Source organism: Corapipo altera, unplaced genomic scaffold (assembly GCF_003945725.1).
Source record: "Corapipo altera isolate COAL_440 unplaced genomic scaffold, ASM394572v1 79, whole genome shotgun sequence".
NCBI lineage: Eukaryota > Metazoa > Chordata > Aves > Passeriformes > Pipridae > Corapipo > Corapipo altera.
In genome coordinates this window covers 699059-716463 of record NW_020884927.1, presented here as the reverse complement: position 1 = coordinate 716463, position 17405 = coordinate 699059, and the positions used below count along the sequence as shown (strand labels likewise).

Below are 17405 nucleotides of genomic sequence, written 5' to 3'. Positions count from 1 at the left end.
GGAAGTTAGGAATCACATCAGCAAAACAGTTAAATAATTCATTTTAATTTTTACCTTCCTCCAGAAAGTCAGAAGCTGGCTAAAATTTTGACGTAGAAATCCACTTTAAAAATGTTGATAGCAAACATTTCTCTGGGCTTTTGGAAAATAAATGATTAAATTTGTTTGGGAATTGAAGCAAATCTTTTCTTATGACTGGGTTCAGGTTTGACAAACTCCTGCTTGCTGTTTTCCCTTGGGATCACTGCTGGCATACCACACTACTGTTGTCAGCCACAGGAGATGGAAGAGTAGGAAAATCCATCCCAGTTGTCCTGCTGCTGGCCCCTGTCACCAGCACCAGTAAGCAGCAGATCATGTCACAGCGAATGTAGGTCTTTGCTGTCCTTTGCCCTTGATTAAAATCACCCCTAAACACAAGGTTTGGGTGCAGGGAGGAAAAAGGAAAAGCCTAACGCAGTGGAAAGTGTTGTTCATCTTCATTTCCAACCCAACACACGACAAAAACACCCTGCAGGACCCACAGCCAAGTTGCTGACAAAGACTACCTAAAAAGCAGCCATTTATCACATCCCTCATAGAAGTGCTGTGCACAGTGTTGTCTATCTGAAACCACTGTTCATGAACACTAACTCATACCCAGTCCCTGTTTAAATGGCACTGATTTTGCAGACACTTCTACTTGCCCTCACAGCTCCCTCCCCAATGGAACAGGTTTCAGACAGCATGAAAACATCTACACCTTCCTGACAGGGGGAAATCTTCCATGTGTTAGAGATACCTGACTTGTACATGCATCAACCTTAGACCCATTCTCCTTGTCTTGGGAGATGATGCTAAATATTATCCCACCAGGATGTGTTGTAGTAATTGCAGATCTCTTGTCACTCAGGGTTCCTTATTTGCTAAATCGTGTCTCAGTTCCTACTGGGATTCATTCTCTTTGTTCTTACATTTTGGGCATTGATCTCTTCCTTTCATTAATAATTTTCATTCTTCAGTCTCACCTACAATCATTTTATACAGTTGACAAAGTGTCAAGTAATTAATATTTTCCTACGCTGCACAAGGTGATACCGCCAGACTATTTCTGTCTAAGTAATTACAGATATTTTTGGATCAAGCTGTACTTCAAAATGTCTCTGATTTCCAGCCTACTCCTGTTCTTGAACAGCACAAAATCTCTCTTGCACATACTCCATTCAAACTGCCTTGACAAAAAATCCATGGCAGCGGGATACTATGAGAGAAGAGTTTTCTTTACTTGATTGTTTCTTTCTGTACTGTTCTTTACTATTTCCTCTTAAAAATCTGTACATTTCATAATGCTGTATTTTAGCAGCATTAACTGCAAGAAACCAAACTTAGCATTATACCTGAAACCATCAAGACCTCCTTCATTCACCTGTTTGCATTCTGTATCTGTTTTCCTACTTTCTGACTTGGACACACAGATTTGCAGAGTGATTTTTACAAAGTACTATAAACTTTAAACATTTCTGTTCCCTTCCAGTTTCACTCTGGCCAAACTTCTTAGATTTTTACTCCACGAAGTAACAAAGCAGATGCACAGAGAATACAATGAGATGCTTCAGACTTTCACCTCTATGTCAGCCTTGCAGTGATGCACGTGCTCCCTCTGGGCTGCAAGGGCACCCTGCTGGTCACACCAATTCCTTCTTCCCAGCCCACTGATGGGCAGCGTCCTGTCCCTCACATTGACTCCAAGATCCTCTTCAGCAGTCCAAAGAAATCCTGACCAACTCAGTCTATCAGCAAATATCATGTTCAGAGCAGGAACCTCTCCAGCTCCTCTTGCCTATCACCTTGTTTTAACAAAACACCTCCTCCAGCATCACCTTTACAATAATTTTTCTCTAAAAACAGTCTTCAGTTCTCTTCTTTAAGTAACCTCCCTCTTCCTCATTCAGCTGGTCTGTTCCTTAGGCTCCCTGTACCTGTGGTCCCACCCAGGGGCTTTTTATGATTCCCCTCCTACATACTTTTCCATCATTATGCTCTTAACAAGCATCTCTCCCCACTGCTGCCTTAGGCCTTTGTGCACTCTCACTTCTAGATCACATTTCATGGAGCCTCTTTCAACTCTGAATGACTTGCCAAGAAAAATTTAACTGTGTTGCCTCCCCTTCCCTTCCTCACGAAAGCTGCAAAGGGATATTTCTACTGCAGAAAAACTAGAAGAAGGTGTAAATCCAGAGTATCAGGTCTGTGTCTCTCTCTTAACTAGCACTTGTATGCACTGTGTGTTTCTGTAAGGGGCTGTCTGTACACTGCCCTGTGTACAGACTCACAAGCCAGACTAAACCAACCCTTTATTTTCCTACAGAGCACACCTGACTGCAAGGAGTTCCCTTTTTCCTTTCACTTCACAGTAGTCACAAATTACTTGAAAATCAGAATGGTAAATCTGACTCCAGCTACAAGCTCCTGAAACAAATCACATTATCAGCATGTGGAGTCACACCTGCACCAAAGGCATTGTCTGCTTGGCCCATCTGCATGCAGCATTTCCCAAAACAAGCTATTTCTCACTGTCACAGGGCAGGAAGCCTCCTTTGAGAGCACACTGCAAAGATTTTCACTACTGCTTGACTTCTTGGGCTCTCTGTAGCCTGATATTGAATTTCCTCAGCTTCTGACAAAAAGCAGGGTGGTATTTAAACATAGTATATAATGCCTTAACACACCAGTCCTGTATCAGACTTCCCACATTTATTCCTCAGGATCTAAGCAAAAGACTCATCTTACTCCCAGCAAAATGCTTTTCACTGTCTGTGGCAGGAGAAATTAAGAACCCCTAAGTGCATGATTACCACCTCCAGTTAATTATTTGTGATAAGAGCCAGTGTTTTTCTCAATTACATTTCTTTAATGAGATGCATCCTTTTGGCCCAGCTGTGGCTGTACAGCACAGTTTTAGGAATGATTCTCACATCTCCTTAAGTTCCCTCAGTATATACTTTAATTCCTTAGGTGACAGTCCTGTCAGACTAGAAGAAGAATTACACAGTAAGCAAATATCATTAAATGGGCCTTCCATTTTCACTGCATTTGCTCACCTCTCCCACGCATTAGCATTGATGTTGTTCCCTTCCAATAAATCAAGTCCTCCTCTAAACCATTTCCTCCTACTCTCCCCATGAAAGGCAATATTTCATTGTAAAATAAATTGTAAATAACCCTGAGCACAGCTGAGCAATATTTAGTGCCACACCAGAAACAGGTCTCAAGCTTCAACAGAATCAAGAAGAAACACAAAAATTCAGGTCATCTCCAAATACAAGAAACTATGGTATTAGACTAAAATTTATGGGTATATAAAAAGCTTTCACTTGTCCCCCACCTTTGTGCCTGCAGTGATGTAAGGAGGCAGGTTTACATAGCTGTGGTGGCTTTAACCACCATTAAAAGCAGCAATAACATAGGAAGACGTAATGGCAGACTTAAAGACAGGCTGTAAAACTCCAGGAGGGCCTTTGCACACAGTTTGCTGACACCTCTTCCATGCAACCTCCATCTGGGTCAGCAGGATTGTAACTGAGCCCCACACCATCCACACAAAGGACAGCTCAGCTCCCCTTTTCATGGAATCATAGGATGTTAAGGAGTTGGAGTGGACCTTAAAGATGATCTAGTTCCAATCCCCCTGCCATGTTCAGGGACACCTCCCATCAGACCAGGCTGCTCAAGGCCTTATCCAATCTGGCTTTGAACACTGACAGGGATGGGACATCAACAACCTCCCTGGGCAACCTGTGCCAGGGCTCACCACCCACACAGTAAAAAATTTCTTCTTCAATTCCCTTTTTCTCCCTTGCACATATTTCAATAGATGCATGAACGAACTGAGGGGGAGATGACAAAAAGCTGTCTTTGAAAAAAGCCAACGTGAGCTCCTCTCACCTCCTTCTCCCTGTTGAGCAGCACCAGCTGGCTGTCCGTCAGGATGCAGTACTTCCTCTCCCATGTTGTCATGTCAGTGTAGGGGGACTGGCCACAGGACAGTCTGTGTGTAGGTGGCCCTTTCACATCTGCAAACAGAAAACCACAATGCCGGAGTCGTTAGCACGTGTCATTAATCAGCTCCTCTGCTCTTGCTGTTCTGCAGCGAGACGAGAACCAAAACTGCACTCTGCACTTGTTTCAGCATTTTAATGAGATAAAATGGGAATCCTGGGAGGCACCCATGTGGAACACTACCTAAGGTGCACTATGAATACTTATTTATCTACAGCATGGTTTACAAAAATGGCAATACCCGAGATGAATATAAATGTCTTTGTCAAAGGCTGAAATATAATGAAAACAAAAGACCAAGAGCGCTTATGAAAACTTAATCTTCTCTCCATTCCCTTCTCAGAGCTGTCGTTCAAAGGGGTACAGCCTTGCATGTACTCTAAATCTTAATAAAGTGGATTATTTGTGTCTAAGGATAGAGAGATATAGGAAGGAAGATGGGGATCAAGGAAGGCAGGCTTGAAGAATGGAAGGAAAAATTCAAGGGGATGGGCATTTAATTGAGAAGGGCTTACCAGCATCTTTTGGTGGGGAATCTACTCAATTAAATTGTGTGTTTTTATTTAGCCACTGCCACTACAGTGACAAAAATTACAACAAACAAACAACCCGAACCGAACAAACAAACACAAACCCCAAAAAACCGCCAAGACACCAAACATAACCCAAATTGTTTGGCTCCCAGTGATGATCTTTCACAGTTTATTTTAAAATCAGTTTCCTGTAAGACTCTCAGGCTCGAGCTGCGTATGACACGGTGCCTCTCGCTGCTGACAAGTTTCTCCAAGGCTGGGAAGGCAAAGCAGGGGAACAAGTGCAGCAGACAGACTTCACTGCCAAGCAGCTCTGCCCAAAAGCAGAGGAACCCATGGAACAGGAAGGTATAACGCCAGTGCGAGAGGACTGGGAGCAGGGAAAGCTGCCCCAGGAATTCAGGTGTGCAGCCAACTTACAGAACCTCTTCACAGGAGCCAAAATGCTGCATGAATGATAACGTATGTGACACATCAACTTAGAAAACACTTTCAAGACGTTCTGTACAATTGGTTTCAAGTCAGAGGGTGGTGAGGCCCTGGCACAGGTTGCCCAGAGAAGCTGTGGCTGCCCCATCCCTGGAAGTATCCAAGACCAAGTTGGAGCATCCTGGTCTAGTGGAAGGTGTCCCTGTCCATGGCAGGAGGCTTGGAGTGAGACGAGCTTTAAGGTCCCTTCCAACCAAAGCCTTTCTATAATTCTATGATTCATCTCTTTCTAAAACTCTGAGCTTAAGTCTTGGTTGCTTTGTAAGATTAAGTTTCATTTTTATCTTGCCCTCTAGTTCTACACAATTCTGCTTGCACTGATCTAAAAAATCAGCCATTCTCACTGTGGATTCCTGAAGTCCCTCCTGGAATACCTCTAAGGGGTCTAAAACAGACACCGCAAAAATCAAGGGGCTTCCTGCACAGGAGCCCAGGACCTCCTTTAGCTATTTCAGGAGCAAACTGAGCGTTCAAAACCAAAACTTTTTGCAGCATTACCTTCCTTTTTGCGCACACACCAACGCGCACAGAGCTAAACGTGCTGCTTCTCGTATCCTCTCTCCAGCGTCACCACTAGAGGCCAGCGAATCCTCAAACACACAGCACCTTCCAGGGAGAGCCAGCCCCGATGCCAGCGCTAAACCCGGAGTAAGGAACCCCTCCAACTCACTTCACTCCCTGCAGACCCTCCGTGTGCCAAATCCCACCTCATCACCAATGAGAGATGCAACATCCTTCGTGCTCTTCTCCCACAGTTTTGCCCCCAGACTGAAAGGAATGTGCCAGCTTCCAGAGCCAGGGAATTAACTTGGAATATGGCTTTCGGTGCCTTGTTCAACCTACTGTTGCACTAGGATTTTTGTGATCATTCAGAAAAATGCTTGAAACAGCCAACTTGATACCTTTAAGCGAGAAAAAGAAGAGGGCTGCATGGCTCCTACTGCTCTGAATAATAAAAAACTGCAGCTTTGCTCCCTTTATTTCAGGTGCAATAATTCAGGGAAGAAGCTGAGATGCAGAATCGGGCTCCACACTGTTACCTGTCCAACACAACTCGGTTTGCAGTTGTGATGAGCAATGCTGTGTCTCTCGAAATTGCCCAAACCTCTGTTTAGGTGTAAACATGGTTAAGGGAAACCACCACAACCTCTGTGAAGCAAAAGTGCTTTTGTGTAAACTCCTGGAGCAACAGAGATTCTCTCTCCCACAAGTTACATATTTGTCGATCTTACTGATGTGAACCCTCCAGAGAGATTTTTGGCACAACTACATCTCACCTTTACGTGGTGTCGAACCAAAAACCAAACCAGATGCAGAATAAAACCACCTCTGCTCCTGCTTAGACCTTGGTTTCCCGAAGAGCCCTGCCTGGGCACAACAAATGTACGAGCAATGGGCTGGTAGAGGCAAGATCGGGGAGAAGGACAAAGCCATGGGCACAAGTGTGCAACAGAAACGGGAACATGAGAGCTCTGGGGATCTCATCTCCTGGGTGCTGAAAGCACATAATAAATCACCACGGGGAAAAAAAGGTTGAAGGCGTGCGTGCCCCGTCCTGCTCGTGTGGGTGGGCTGGCAGGGAGAGTGCCTCCAGCTGCTGTGCTGAGCAATAACCAAGCAAACTCTATTTTGAGCTGCTGGTAGACTTTTTTATGGCAAAAAAAACCCCACCTCCCTTCTGGACCATCAGCTCCAACGCAGAATCTACAGTCACGACTTGCCCAGCCCCAAAAGATTTTCGTGTTCTAATTTCTACTAACTAGAGGCCTTGGCAGGATACCATCCAACTGATCCATGGGCTGCACAAAGGAATTAAAGAACAGAACGACTTCTTCCACTGCAATAACAACTCCAGGACTGAACTGAGTCATCAGGCACCGCGGGCCAGCCACGGCTCTGTTGCCAAGTGGGTTGGCTACGTCAGAACAGCTTTCCACAGGCTGCTGGCAGACTGACATGCCATCCCAGTGTCTGGAGCTGTCAATCACCACTAGAGAACTCCACAGCATTAACATTTTGTGTTGCTATCGGTATCCTTTTGAACACATGTCGGGACACAGCCCCACCACCTCTGCAAGCCTGACCAAGCGCTCTCTTCAGCAAAGAGCAGTCACAAGCTGGTTTTCTGATGTATCAGGTCCTATAAAACTTCAGCCCTCTGCCCAAAGCTGGTGCTGCAAGCACACATTGCAAACCACACAGATGCTGGATGTGTGTTCCAAGAAAGCTCACTGCAGCAAGGACGGCAGCGGAGCTTTGGTGCGTCAGTCCCACCTATTTGAATTATTTCTCAGCTCACCCTCCTGCATGGCTGATATCTTTGGAGCCTCTTGCAACAGCTGTGACTTCAAAATGTATTCTGAAGCACGTTACCAGTTTAGACAGCAGACTCTTTGGGACTTTGCACAGTATCACATTTACACTTGGTCGCCTCACAAACCCTGTTCTGCTTTCCGGGACTCTTCATCTTCAGTTTTCATTTTACATTCTTGGCTCCAGTTTTTCACGTGAATGTAATAAAAACCCACCGACCTCCTCCACTAAGGCCCCACAAAACTAATTCACCACCACTATGGAAGTGAGTGGCAAAAAGTTCCACATGTAACTAGGAGCACTCCAACTTTTGAGAGAGACCAGGAGTCAGGGCTGTCCTTCCTCACTGTGGGGCTACTACCTATCAGCTCATACAGCAAGGCTTGAGCTTTGGAGGTGAGTGATCACTCACTGATGAATGCAGTTTTGGACAGGAGCTGGAGGAGAAATCAGGGAGGTGCATCTGAAAGCTCTGAGTTTGCAGATGTTACTGGGATGGGCTCAGGCAGCCACACACCTCAATAGGCAAGTTAAGGTGGCAGAAGATTTCTCTGGGGTCTGATGCAATCCTCTCCATTCTGCAGCATTACAATGAAGCATTCAAGTAAGCAGATCAGCCAGTCCACACACAGGATTAAAGGTCAGGCCTTATGTGCCTTCAGATGCTAATATCAGTTAAGTAACAGCTTGGAAAAAAATCCCCTTCTTGGTACCTCCCTACAGAACTGAGAGGAACTGCTGAAGACTGGAAACCACGTTGTTTTTCCTCGGGGCTCTGAAATGCCATTAGCCATGTTATAAATATCCACAAAGCTCCTTTTCTTTCATCTAGATGACAATTTATACCTCATTATTTTTTAAGCACAGAACTTTTTTTTAAAAACGGGGGGGGGGGGGGGGGGGGGGGGGGGGTGTATTGTGGAATAGAGGGACAGTGATGCCATAATCACACAACAACAGAAGTGTTGAGTGGTGCAGGGTGAGGGAACACAGAAAGCAGGAGTCATCGTCAAGCCAATCCCCACAGACAGGGTAGGACATTTCATGGCACTTTAGGAGTATTTAGGGAGCAGTACAGTGCTATCAGATGGGAACACTTCTGAAACTTCCATTGCAAGCACACAACAATTATTTTTCCTTAAAATTCCAAATGCAGAATCAGAAAATTATTTCCAAGAGATGATGGCCGTTCCAGTGGCATTTAGCCCCCAACTGCTCTTCTACAACCTGAAGAGCTGCATATTCTCTCCTCAGAGCTAGTGAAAAGGACAGAATTACCAGAAATCAGGCCAACAAAACTACATTAAAGGTAAATTCATGCTTTCAGCCTCTTTGCCAAAAAGCACTCTACTTGCCATCAATAAAAACACAGAAATAACCCTCCATCCCAGTGATGACAACAGCACCCCTGGCACGTCTCAGAGCTTTTTTTTTTGGAACCACACTCTTCCTATGGTGAAATCAAGGGCTCACTGAAGTACTTGCCAAATTTTCCTCAACTTTATTAGGGTCCCTGTTCTGTTCCTAGTATTTCCAACAAGGAGCTGCCAAGCAGCTGAGTAACTAACAGAGTAGCCAAGTTTGAACGATGGGAGGAATTTTTTTCCCCCAAGAGAGATTAGTAGGAGCCCTAACACCTTCTGACAACAGGTCTACTTACCCAATGTCAATGTTTCCATGGTGTTTTATGTACTCACCATAGAGACAGGACTCAGAGGGAAGTGTTTTAGGTGAGTGCTGTCATCTGAGAGCTTGTCAGAACCCCAGCCTACCCAGCTGTGCATGACCATGCAGTCCAGTTGGAATAATCATCACTTTGAACCTTTATCAAGCAAGCTGAGCAGAAGCTGAAACAAGCCTTACTATTGACACAAAGCTTCAAAGATAAATAGCAATTATGAGTCCTTTCACTAAACTTACACCACCTCTAAAAGCCCATGAAGGGATTCAAGGGAAAGATATGGCAGAAAGGGAAATAAACCGTGTCTTGACATGTTTCCTTCCCCCAAACCTGCATCTGGTACCAAGGCAGGGTTTCCGCGAAAGAAGTCACTAATGAGAGAGAAAATAAACAGCAACAGCAGTTCTGTGACACAGCTGTGTGTGCATGTGCAGCTATTTCAGACAGCTGCTGATGCTCAGATGAAGATCTGCAGGGTCTGCATGTAGAAGAGAAGAGAATTCAGGTGTCGGAGGAATCCTGGCCCAGCTGAAAGAGGGACAATCTCAACACTGACACAGAGCAGATGACAACAGAGGTCACCCACCGAGGGTCTGTTAGGAAAAGCACAATCAAGACAACTTCCACTTTCTCTCATGCCAATATATATAGATTTTGTTTACATTTCCTATTTCTGAGACCAACTCCCAGCCATATGCAATGGTCTCTGATCCGAGCAGGATCAGAGCAGTGCAGGCAGACACTACAGAAAACAGCTGTTCAAAGAAAAACCTATCGTGGTGCACAAATTCACTTGGAAGAGGAAAGGACATTCCTCCTCCAAGTTTGTCCAAACAAACACCACAATGCCCCACACAGAACACACAAGGCTCATGACTAATGGTATAACACAAGGAAAATTCAGCACATACTGTGTGTGGCAATACAGAGACTCCCATGCTACAGAGAAAACACGATGCTCTCAAGGTTGATTAATTCTTCTTTGAATCACAATGCACTTAGAGATATAACGAGCACACATTAGAAACAGAACCATTAATCTTGCCATTTTGTTTCAAACCACAAAGTGGGCAGTGACTTGCAGGTTTCCTAGGAAGCTTCTCATAGCTACTGTGGGATATGGCAGTGCTCACTTGCCCCTCTAAATCACTCTGTGGCACAGCTCCATTCCATTGAAGAGTTACCTACATTTTCGTGGTCAGCAACAGATCTCTGTGGTGAAGCAGGTGGTATTTTGAGTGTAGAAAGCACGAGCAGATCCTTTGGGATGAGAGGCACGCTATTTATATAGGATGTTATTACAGAGGTAAGTATCTGGTGTGAATTCTTCCCGCTACATTTAATATCCACACTCAACAAAGTTCAGTACACAGGCAGCGACCAGCCCTCAGTTCAGCTGAATCCAGTTGCTCTCCTCCAGCAGCTGCGTGCAACGATAACCAAATTCTCACAGGGACATCTAATATCGTGGGTAGGAGGTATAGAAAGCTTAAGTCAAACCATCAGGTTTCAGAGATTCCCCAAAGCTCTCACGCCAACTGGTTACAGCCAAAACTCTACCTGGAAAATCCGTTCAGCACAGAATAAAGCCAGAAAAGGTTTAAGCAGGTGAAAAGGGCATTTAAGAAGCTGGCAGAAGCCATGACCAGTGCCATGACTTTCTCAGATTCCAACGTATTTGGCATTGCAACACACATTCCTCACGAGATCTTTAATTTTTCTGGTACAGACCAATCTTGCCAATCTAAGCTATTAACTTTCCACTGCTCTTTTATTGAGTGGCAGTGATCAGACACAGCCTCAAGACTGGTTTTCCACTCTACCACTGAAGAATCTCATGAGCCACAGACAGATTAAAACAATGAAGTTCAGTCAGGTGCATTTTCGTGCCCTGTACCCTCAAAGAAATATCACTGTGGCAATTTCTGTGCTTGCTGTGTGTGCTTCCATCTCCCTACAGTCTGCCAGCTCTGGGAGAAGGAATCTCTTAAAATTCAGAGCAGGGGAGTCTGAAGGTACCTGCTGTTCACTGCTTACGGGTAAGGTTTTGAGGATTTTCCCCTCCTCTAATGAGGACTGTGCATCTCTTCTGCCAACAGCTCAGGGCACAGCTTTTCCCCACCAGCTGCTGGAAAGCTTTGCCAAGATCTGTGATGGGATGGGAGAAGAGAGCCTCACTGCTCCGAATTTCTCACGTGCAGCAGTCTCACCTCAACACCAAGAAAGAAAAATGAACCTTTAAAGCTCAGTGAGCACCAACATTTTGTCCACTATCAGAGCTACCAGCCAGATTCTTAAATTTCCCACAGATTTTCTGCATTAAGGAAATATGTCAGGAGCAATTTTTACGTGGGAAGGAATAAGCCATCAGATGAGTGAATACCTAATAGCAGCCAAGGGCTGTCTCCTTTGCAACCAGCAGGAGACAAAACACAGAGTGCTACTGTTCAACAAACCTGGCATCTCCCAGCAGGATGAGCTCTTGCTGCCTCTCCTCTCCTTGCTGACATCATTCCCACCCCTTCACATCCTTCCCTGGGAGAGATGTGACTTGTTTGTACAGGAGCCGCCGGCAGCGAGCGAGGTGCAGCCGGCTCACTCCCCCAGCTGAGCTCCCAGGCAGCTCTGCCAACTTCCCTTGGTCCCGAGTCAATACATCTGCCCCGTTCTTGCAACGTCACCACTGAGCCTATCTACAGCTCAGGAGTTTTCACACCAAGGCTGAGACCACGGCAGAGATCAGCCAAGATGTCCCTGTAACACACACAATTCCAAACCCAAACCTTCCCCAAGGCCAGCGCCAACACGTTTGCCACCCTCGGCCCCTGACATTGGCTAAAAGGGCTCAGTGTTCCCCAGTACCCAAATGCTCTGCAGAAGCTCGAGAGCACAAATTCATTTAGGCCACAGCCATGTGAGCAGTTTCACCGGGATCCTGTTTTCAAAAGGAAAAACCGTGGAGTCATTCCAAAAGAGAAACCGCAGGTCTTAAAAATCTTACGACTAGTTTAGCGAGCAGATGCTGAGCGCGCCAACACTCCCAAGCTTTCTTGCAAAGTCTTAAAAAAAATGAGAGCTAAGGACCTAACAGGTGAAACAAAACTTAGGCATAAAGTTCCAACTGGCCTGGTAGTTCTGATTGGAAAGCAGAAAGTTGCACCCGCTCGCTGTCGCGGTGCAGCTTCTTTGAGCAAAAGGTGTGGGAGCCCTTTAATAGCAGTTTAAAGCCACCAATTAGCTCGAACACTGCTGAGCTCCTCTAAGCTTCTTAAGCGCTGCAGAGCCGATTGCTAAACTTCCAAAGGGTAACTGATCCTCACTTCCCTCAGAGACACATCCCTGTCTCCATGGCCTGTACCCTGCCAGGTTCAGAGAGGCAGGGATGTGCCTGTCAGGAGACATCAGCACCTTCTCAAATGGATGGGTGCCAGCAGCTCCCAGTCGTGCAATCACCTGTGGCTCAACAAGTGGGACCAGCAGTCACAGCCCAATCAAGGTGGGGACCTTACAGAGCAGGCAGGTGTGCTCTGTGCTCGGCCCAGCCCCCTGAGCGCCTGCAAACAAGTGGCTCATTGTGCAGCCTCATAAATCTCATGACATCACCACAGCAGAAGCTGCCATCCCTGTAAGAAAACAATTTGGTTCCCAGGATACCTAAGATTTCAAATAACCTGCAATTGCTCAAAGCCATTGCTGTGACCCTTCCTACAATGCTAAGGAGGTTTGCCTTCCTTCTCATTCAGGTCTCGTTCCCTGCCCAGGACCACTCATCTTTGCTCCTGAATATTAAGTACATTTTCCTCTCGCAGTTAAATTCCCACTTGGCCTACAAAACACTTTGGAATCTCAAAACAGAAATGGTTATTACAAACCTGGAGAGAGGATTATAAAAGATTACATGCCCCTATTACATAGCTGCCAAGTTCTGAGAAGACTCTCAAGTGACACTTCTCCCCAAAGCATGGAGAGGCTTTCGTGAGAGGTTTAGAAAGCAGAAAGTGGAGAATAGCAGAAAAGTTAATTATTTGTGGGAGAAAAAAAAAAATCTGCAGTTTTTCTTCTTAATTTATGCATGGTCCTTTTCTTACCCAGCTCTATACCCCTCCCCTGTTCTCTTCTCTGCTCTCACCAACCCCTAATCTCCATCTCACAGCCTCTTCAACACCAGGCATCCAGACTGGGCTGTTCCCTCTTCATTCTTTATTTTTTGCAACAGTGAAGGAATAAGAAGAAAGGGAAAGCATCCTGAACTTAAAAAGGACCTAGGATCAAGGCAGCTGTGCAAAAAAAAAAAAAGGTAAAACAATTTAAAAGCAAACGCTGCTGGGGTCCTGCACACATTTTGTGGGTGCACAAAAAAATGTACCGGTGCACTTGGGGTCAAAGCTAAAGATGTGTGTGGCACAAGCAGTGCACAGAGCTTGGCAAAAGCACCAGCACCAAAGGTTCACAGACAGCTGTACCCCCACCCTTGCCAAGAAGGCATCAGCCAGCTGACATTTATTTGTTTCAGAAGAGCAAGACTCTTTTGCTTTCTCCTGCCAAGGAAGGAGGTACGGGAAGGGCAAAGGTAGAGAAGCGTTTCTGTGGAGGCAACGAGCCACAAAAACAGACCAGGTGATGAGATGACTCTCTTTGTGTGTGGTGCAGTTTATGCTGAGAAGGAATAAAGGAAAAATAAAGAATAATAAGAATAAGTCCCACAAAGCTCTCACGTGGTGTTTTAAATGCTCACTCATCACTGCACGGCCTGTCGCTACTGCACAATTTTAGTTATTTTCAGCCTGAACCTTTCTGCACACCTGGGCATAGACATGGGCAACTGGGAGCTTCTTTGGGGTTTGGGTGTTTTTGCCTCAAGGGACTTCTGGGAAAAGAGAAGGTAGGAGTTGTGAGCACTGCTGATGCCTGTCTCATAGAGGGCAGCTGATTTCCCTTGTCAAAGGGAGAGTTCACAGGACACTAAAATCTACTACAACGATGTGCATTTTTTTGCATATTAACCAAGTCTTTCAGGCATATAGGCTAAAGATAGTTTTCTTATTTTAACCACTTAAAACAAATGACTTAGTAAGGGACCACCTCAAGGGATTCAAATAAAATGTAAAAGAAGCCCTGCAGTACTCCCCATGATGTTTATTTAGACAGACCCACTCTGCTTCCTTCTGGCGTCTTCAAAATGTTTTCTGGAGAACCTGGAACCAGCTATTACACACCAATTCGTTGATTTGACCTACTTAAAGACAAAACCTCACACAAAAGCAGCAGAACGCTCCTCATTCTATTTTCCTCCCTCACATCTGAAAAGTCTTCCTGCATCTCAGTGATTCAACACTAATATAAAAAAGGACTGGACTTTTTTCATCCTTTACAGATGGTTCAGACAGAAAACTTTAGAGGAAGGAGACTGGACCTTACATAAATGCAGTGGGGATCCTGAGCCATATTTATATTTATGCAAAGAGATGTCTTATGGCAAATAATCTCCATCCCACATTTAATGCTGTACAGCAACGACCTGTAATACCTCTTATCAGCTCTAGCCTTTAACCTTCAGTTAAAGGTTATGTGAGGTTATTTTCCCTGTGTAATTTAACCCAGGTTTAGGGAGGGAAAGCTGGCCTGGGGAGAAAAATCCCCTTTGGTTAAGCATAAGGAGGTTACCACCAATGTGGTCAAAGCAGGACACTGAGTGTCGGGCTGGAATCACGGCTCAGGAGCCTCCTGACCTGAAGCACTTTGCTCTCTCTCCACATTGCAACACAACATCAATATCAGCAAATCAAGCACAATTTTGTTCCAGAATTTCAGAATAGTGGGTGATTTCTTTCTTCTTGCCCACTCTGCATGATGTTGCCCAGAGAAGCAGTGTGGAAGTGTTCAAGGCCAGGCTGGAGAGAGCCCTCAGCAACCTTGTCTAGTAGAAGGTGTCTAGGTGGAACTAGATTATCTTTATGGTCCCTCCAAACCCCCGTGATTCTATGTTGGGGGAAACTAACTGTGAAAAAAAGAGGCAATATGGGAAGAAATGACAGTGCCAAGGCAGAGAATTGCAAGTGCTGAGCTGACCCCATGCTGGGGAAGGACGTCCTTGCAGGCCAGTTTGGTCTGGACATCTTTGCCATGCTCAGATCAAGGCTCCTGAGGTACCACCAAAACAGGTGGAGCAGGTTCCCTGTGCTTTTGGCAAACCCAAAGCAGTGTGATTAATGTGTTCTTTGAGGATGGGCTAGCTAATTAAAAGGATCCGGAGCTAGGGTGCAGTATTTCACGTATTCTTCAGCTAGGTTTTCCCTTTACTTAGTGTTTCCTTCTCTTTGCAGTAAAGTTAGGCTGTGAAGAATAAAGGCAACCCCACATGCTCACCTCAAGCATTCTCCATCCTTGAGCCCTAGCCTACTTAGGGTTTTCCTCCTTACTCCTGCTATTATTCCCCAAAACCTGTAAAATGTAACGCTCGTGAGCACCAAACCTCTTGCTATTCACTAACGCTCCTTTTCAGCTGATTTGTATTTTTAAGCCAAATTTTTGTATTGTAAATTTGTATTTAAAATTTTATTTTAATGTATATTTACATTTAATGCCTAAGAACAAACATGCACTTATTCCCAAACGTTCTGCAAACTGACAGCACGAAGCTCCCAGAGCGAATCCAAACCCCCTTCTACCCGAAGGGTAAAGCCACAGGTGCTCCTCTCCCAAATCCTAGAAGGAGAACAAATGAACCCAGTAAGTATAAATAATAACCAGTGGAGAGAAAAATGTCTTTCCTACAGCAATGCTGAACAGAAATTTATAGGTCACAACCTTGCAGAAACAGGCCTGATAACATCTAATTAGCAGTCCTGCTGCGCAACCCTGTCTCGTAACAGTAAATCCAACCAGACCAGGGGGAAAGGGAGAGGGGAGGCTTTATACAAACACAATAATTATAATATTTTGAAGGGATTTGCTTTATGCTGCTGGTTTGTGGTGTTGCCCTCCCCAGTAGGAATAATCAACCCACACAAGTGATTTTATGAATTATTACTGAAATACATTTCACTCCTATTGGGAAACAATTTAGAAGGTCAGTGCAGATCTTTATTAATTATTTTATTTAAACTGAAATGCTAAGAATTCTGTTTGCTGCCAGAAGACGGGTGGAGAAGGCAAGGAAAGTTCACATACCCAAGAGACTATTAACTAGAACCAACTTGGACAATGCATTTGAGAAGCACTTCCTTCCAGCTACTGTAGAGCGCTGTCCTTAACATGCCTTTACTTAAGCAGCCAATTTTCCACCACTGAGTACAATGAGATTTCAAAACACACACGAAATCAGAGCATAAACAGACACAAACATCCCACTTAGTGACATAACAAAAGAAAATACAGGGTAGAAAACTTGAGCTCCTCTATTTTATGCTCTTCATAAAATATCTCAGGGTTTTACACACGCTCTGCTCCCCTCTTCCTTTTTTTTTTTTTTCCCCTTTAAGTGACAGTACTATCACAAAATACTCTGCTCAGTTGTCTTAGCAATGGTGCTCCTGAACAAAAAAAATTATTCCCAGGGGGTTGAGGGATGAATTCCACCATATTATGGCACAGGGAATGGAGTTTCAGAGGAAGCAAGCGGCCAACAAGGCACGAATGAGGCGGCAGCAGCAGAGACAGCAGGAAGGGGTGGTGAACCGGGCAGAGCTGGTCCCTGCCAGCAGCACAAAGCAAGAATGTTTAAAAATACGTATGAAGATCATGCCACAGACAGCAGGAATGACAAACAGATGAGAGGCAGCACCCAAGAGTGAAAGACTAAGGAACAACTCTTTTTTTTTTCCAAGAGTTTTAGTTTGCTGGAGACAGATGGTGCTGCTTCCACATGGTTAGAGCTGGATGGTACCCTACCCCCAGCCCCTGACGGATGTCAGACTTATTTTTGTGAATCTCTGGTGATAAAAACCATCCATGGCATCTTGTTCATTTCCTCCTTACTACTTAGTTTGCCAAAAACTTTAAACTCTGCTTTCCTTGCCACATCTACAGCCCAGTACCATTTGTCCTGCTCTCCGTGACTAATGATGATTGTGCACCTCCCTTGTCTTTGCAGAAGCCTCTTTAAGCAACAGCACAAGAGCTGAAAATGATATCTCAGTACCTGGGAGCATTTTTGTTAGCCCTGAAGCAATCAGACACAATGATGAAAAGGAAAAAAAAAAAAAATCAATTTTTTTTCTTTCCCAAACTCTCATGTGATTAAAATCCATTAAAATGCAAACAGGCTTGAATTTTATTTTATCCATCAGTGACCACACTTCGCTGTCCCTGGGCTATGGCTGTCTCTTTGTGAATTCTCTGCACGTAAGAGG

The 17405-nt window shown here is 44.8% G+C and overlaps 1 protein-coding gene across 6 annotated transcripts in view; it reads right to left on the bottom strand.

Moving 5' to 3' along the window:
• The window catches only part of RASAL2 (RAS protein activator like 2), a 189552-nt gene that overhangs the window by 78879 nt on the left and 93268 nt on the right, over positions 1 to 17405 (bottom strand). For all 6 annotated transcript variants that reach the window (XM_027658398.1, XM_027658397.1, XM_027658393.1 and 3 more), the window contains exon 2: positions 3925 to 4052. In XM_027658398.1, coding sequence (XP_027514199.1) covers positions 3925 to 4052 — 128 coding nt within the window. The remainder of the gene's footprint in view (positions 1 to 3924; positions 4053 to 17405) is intronic.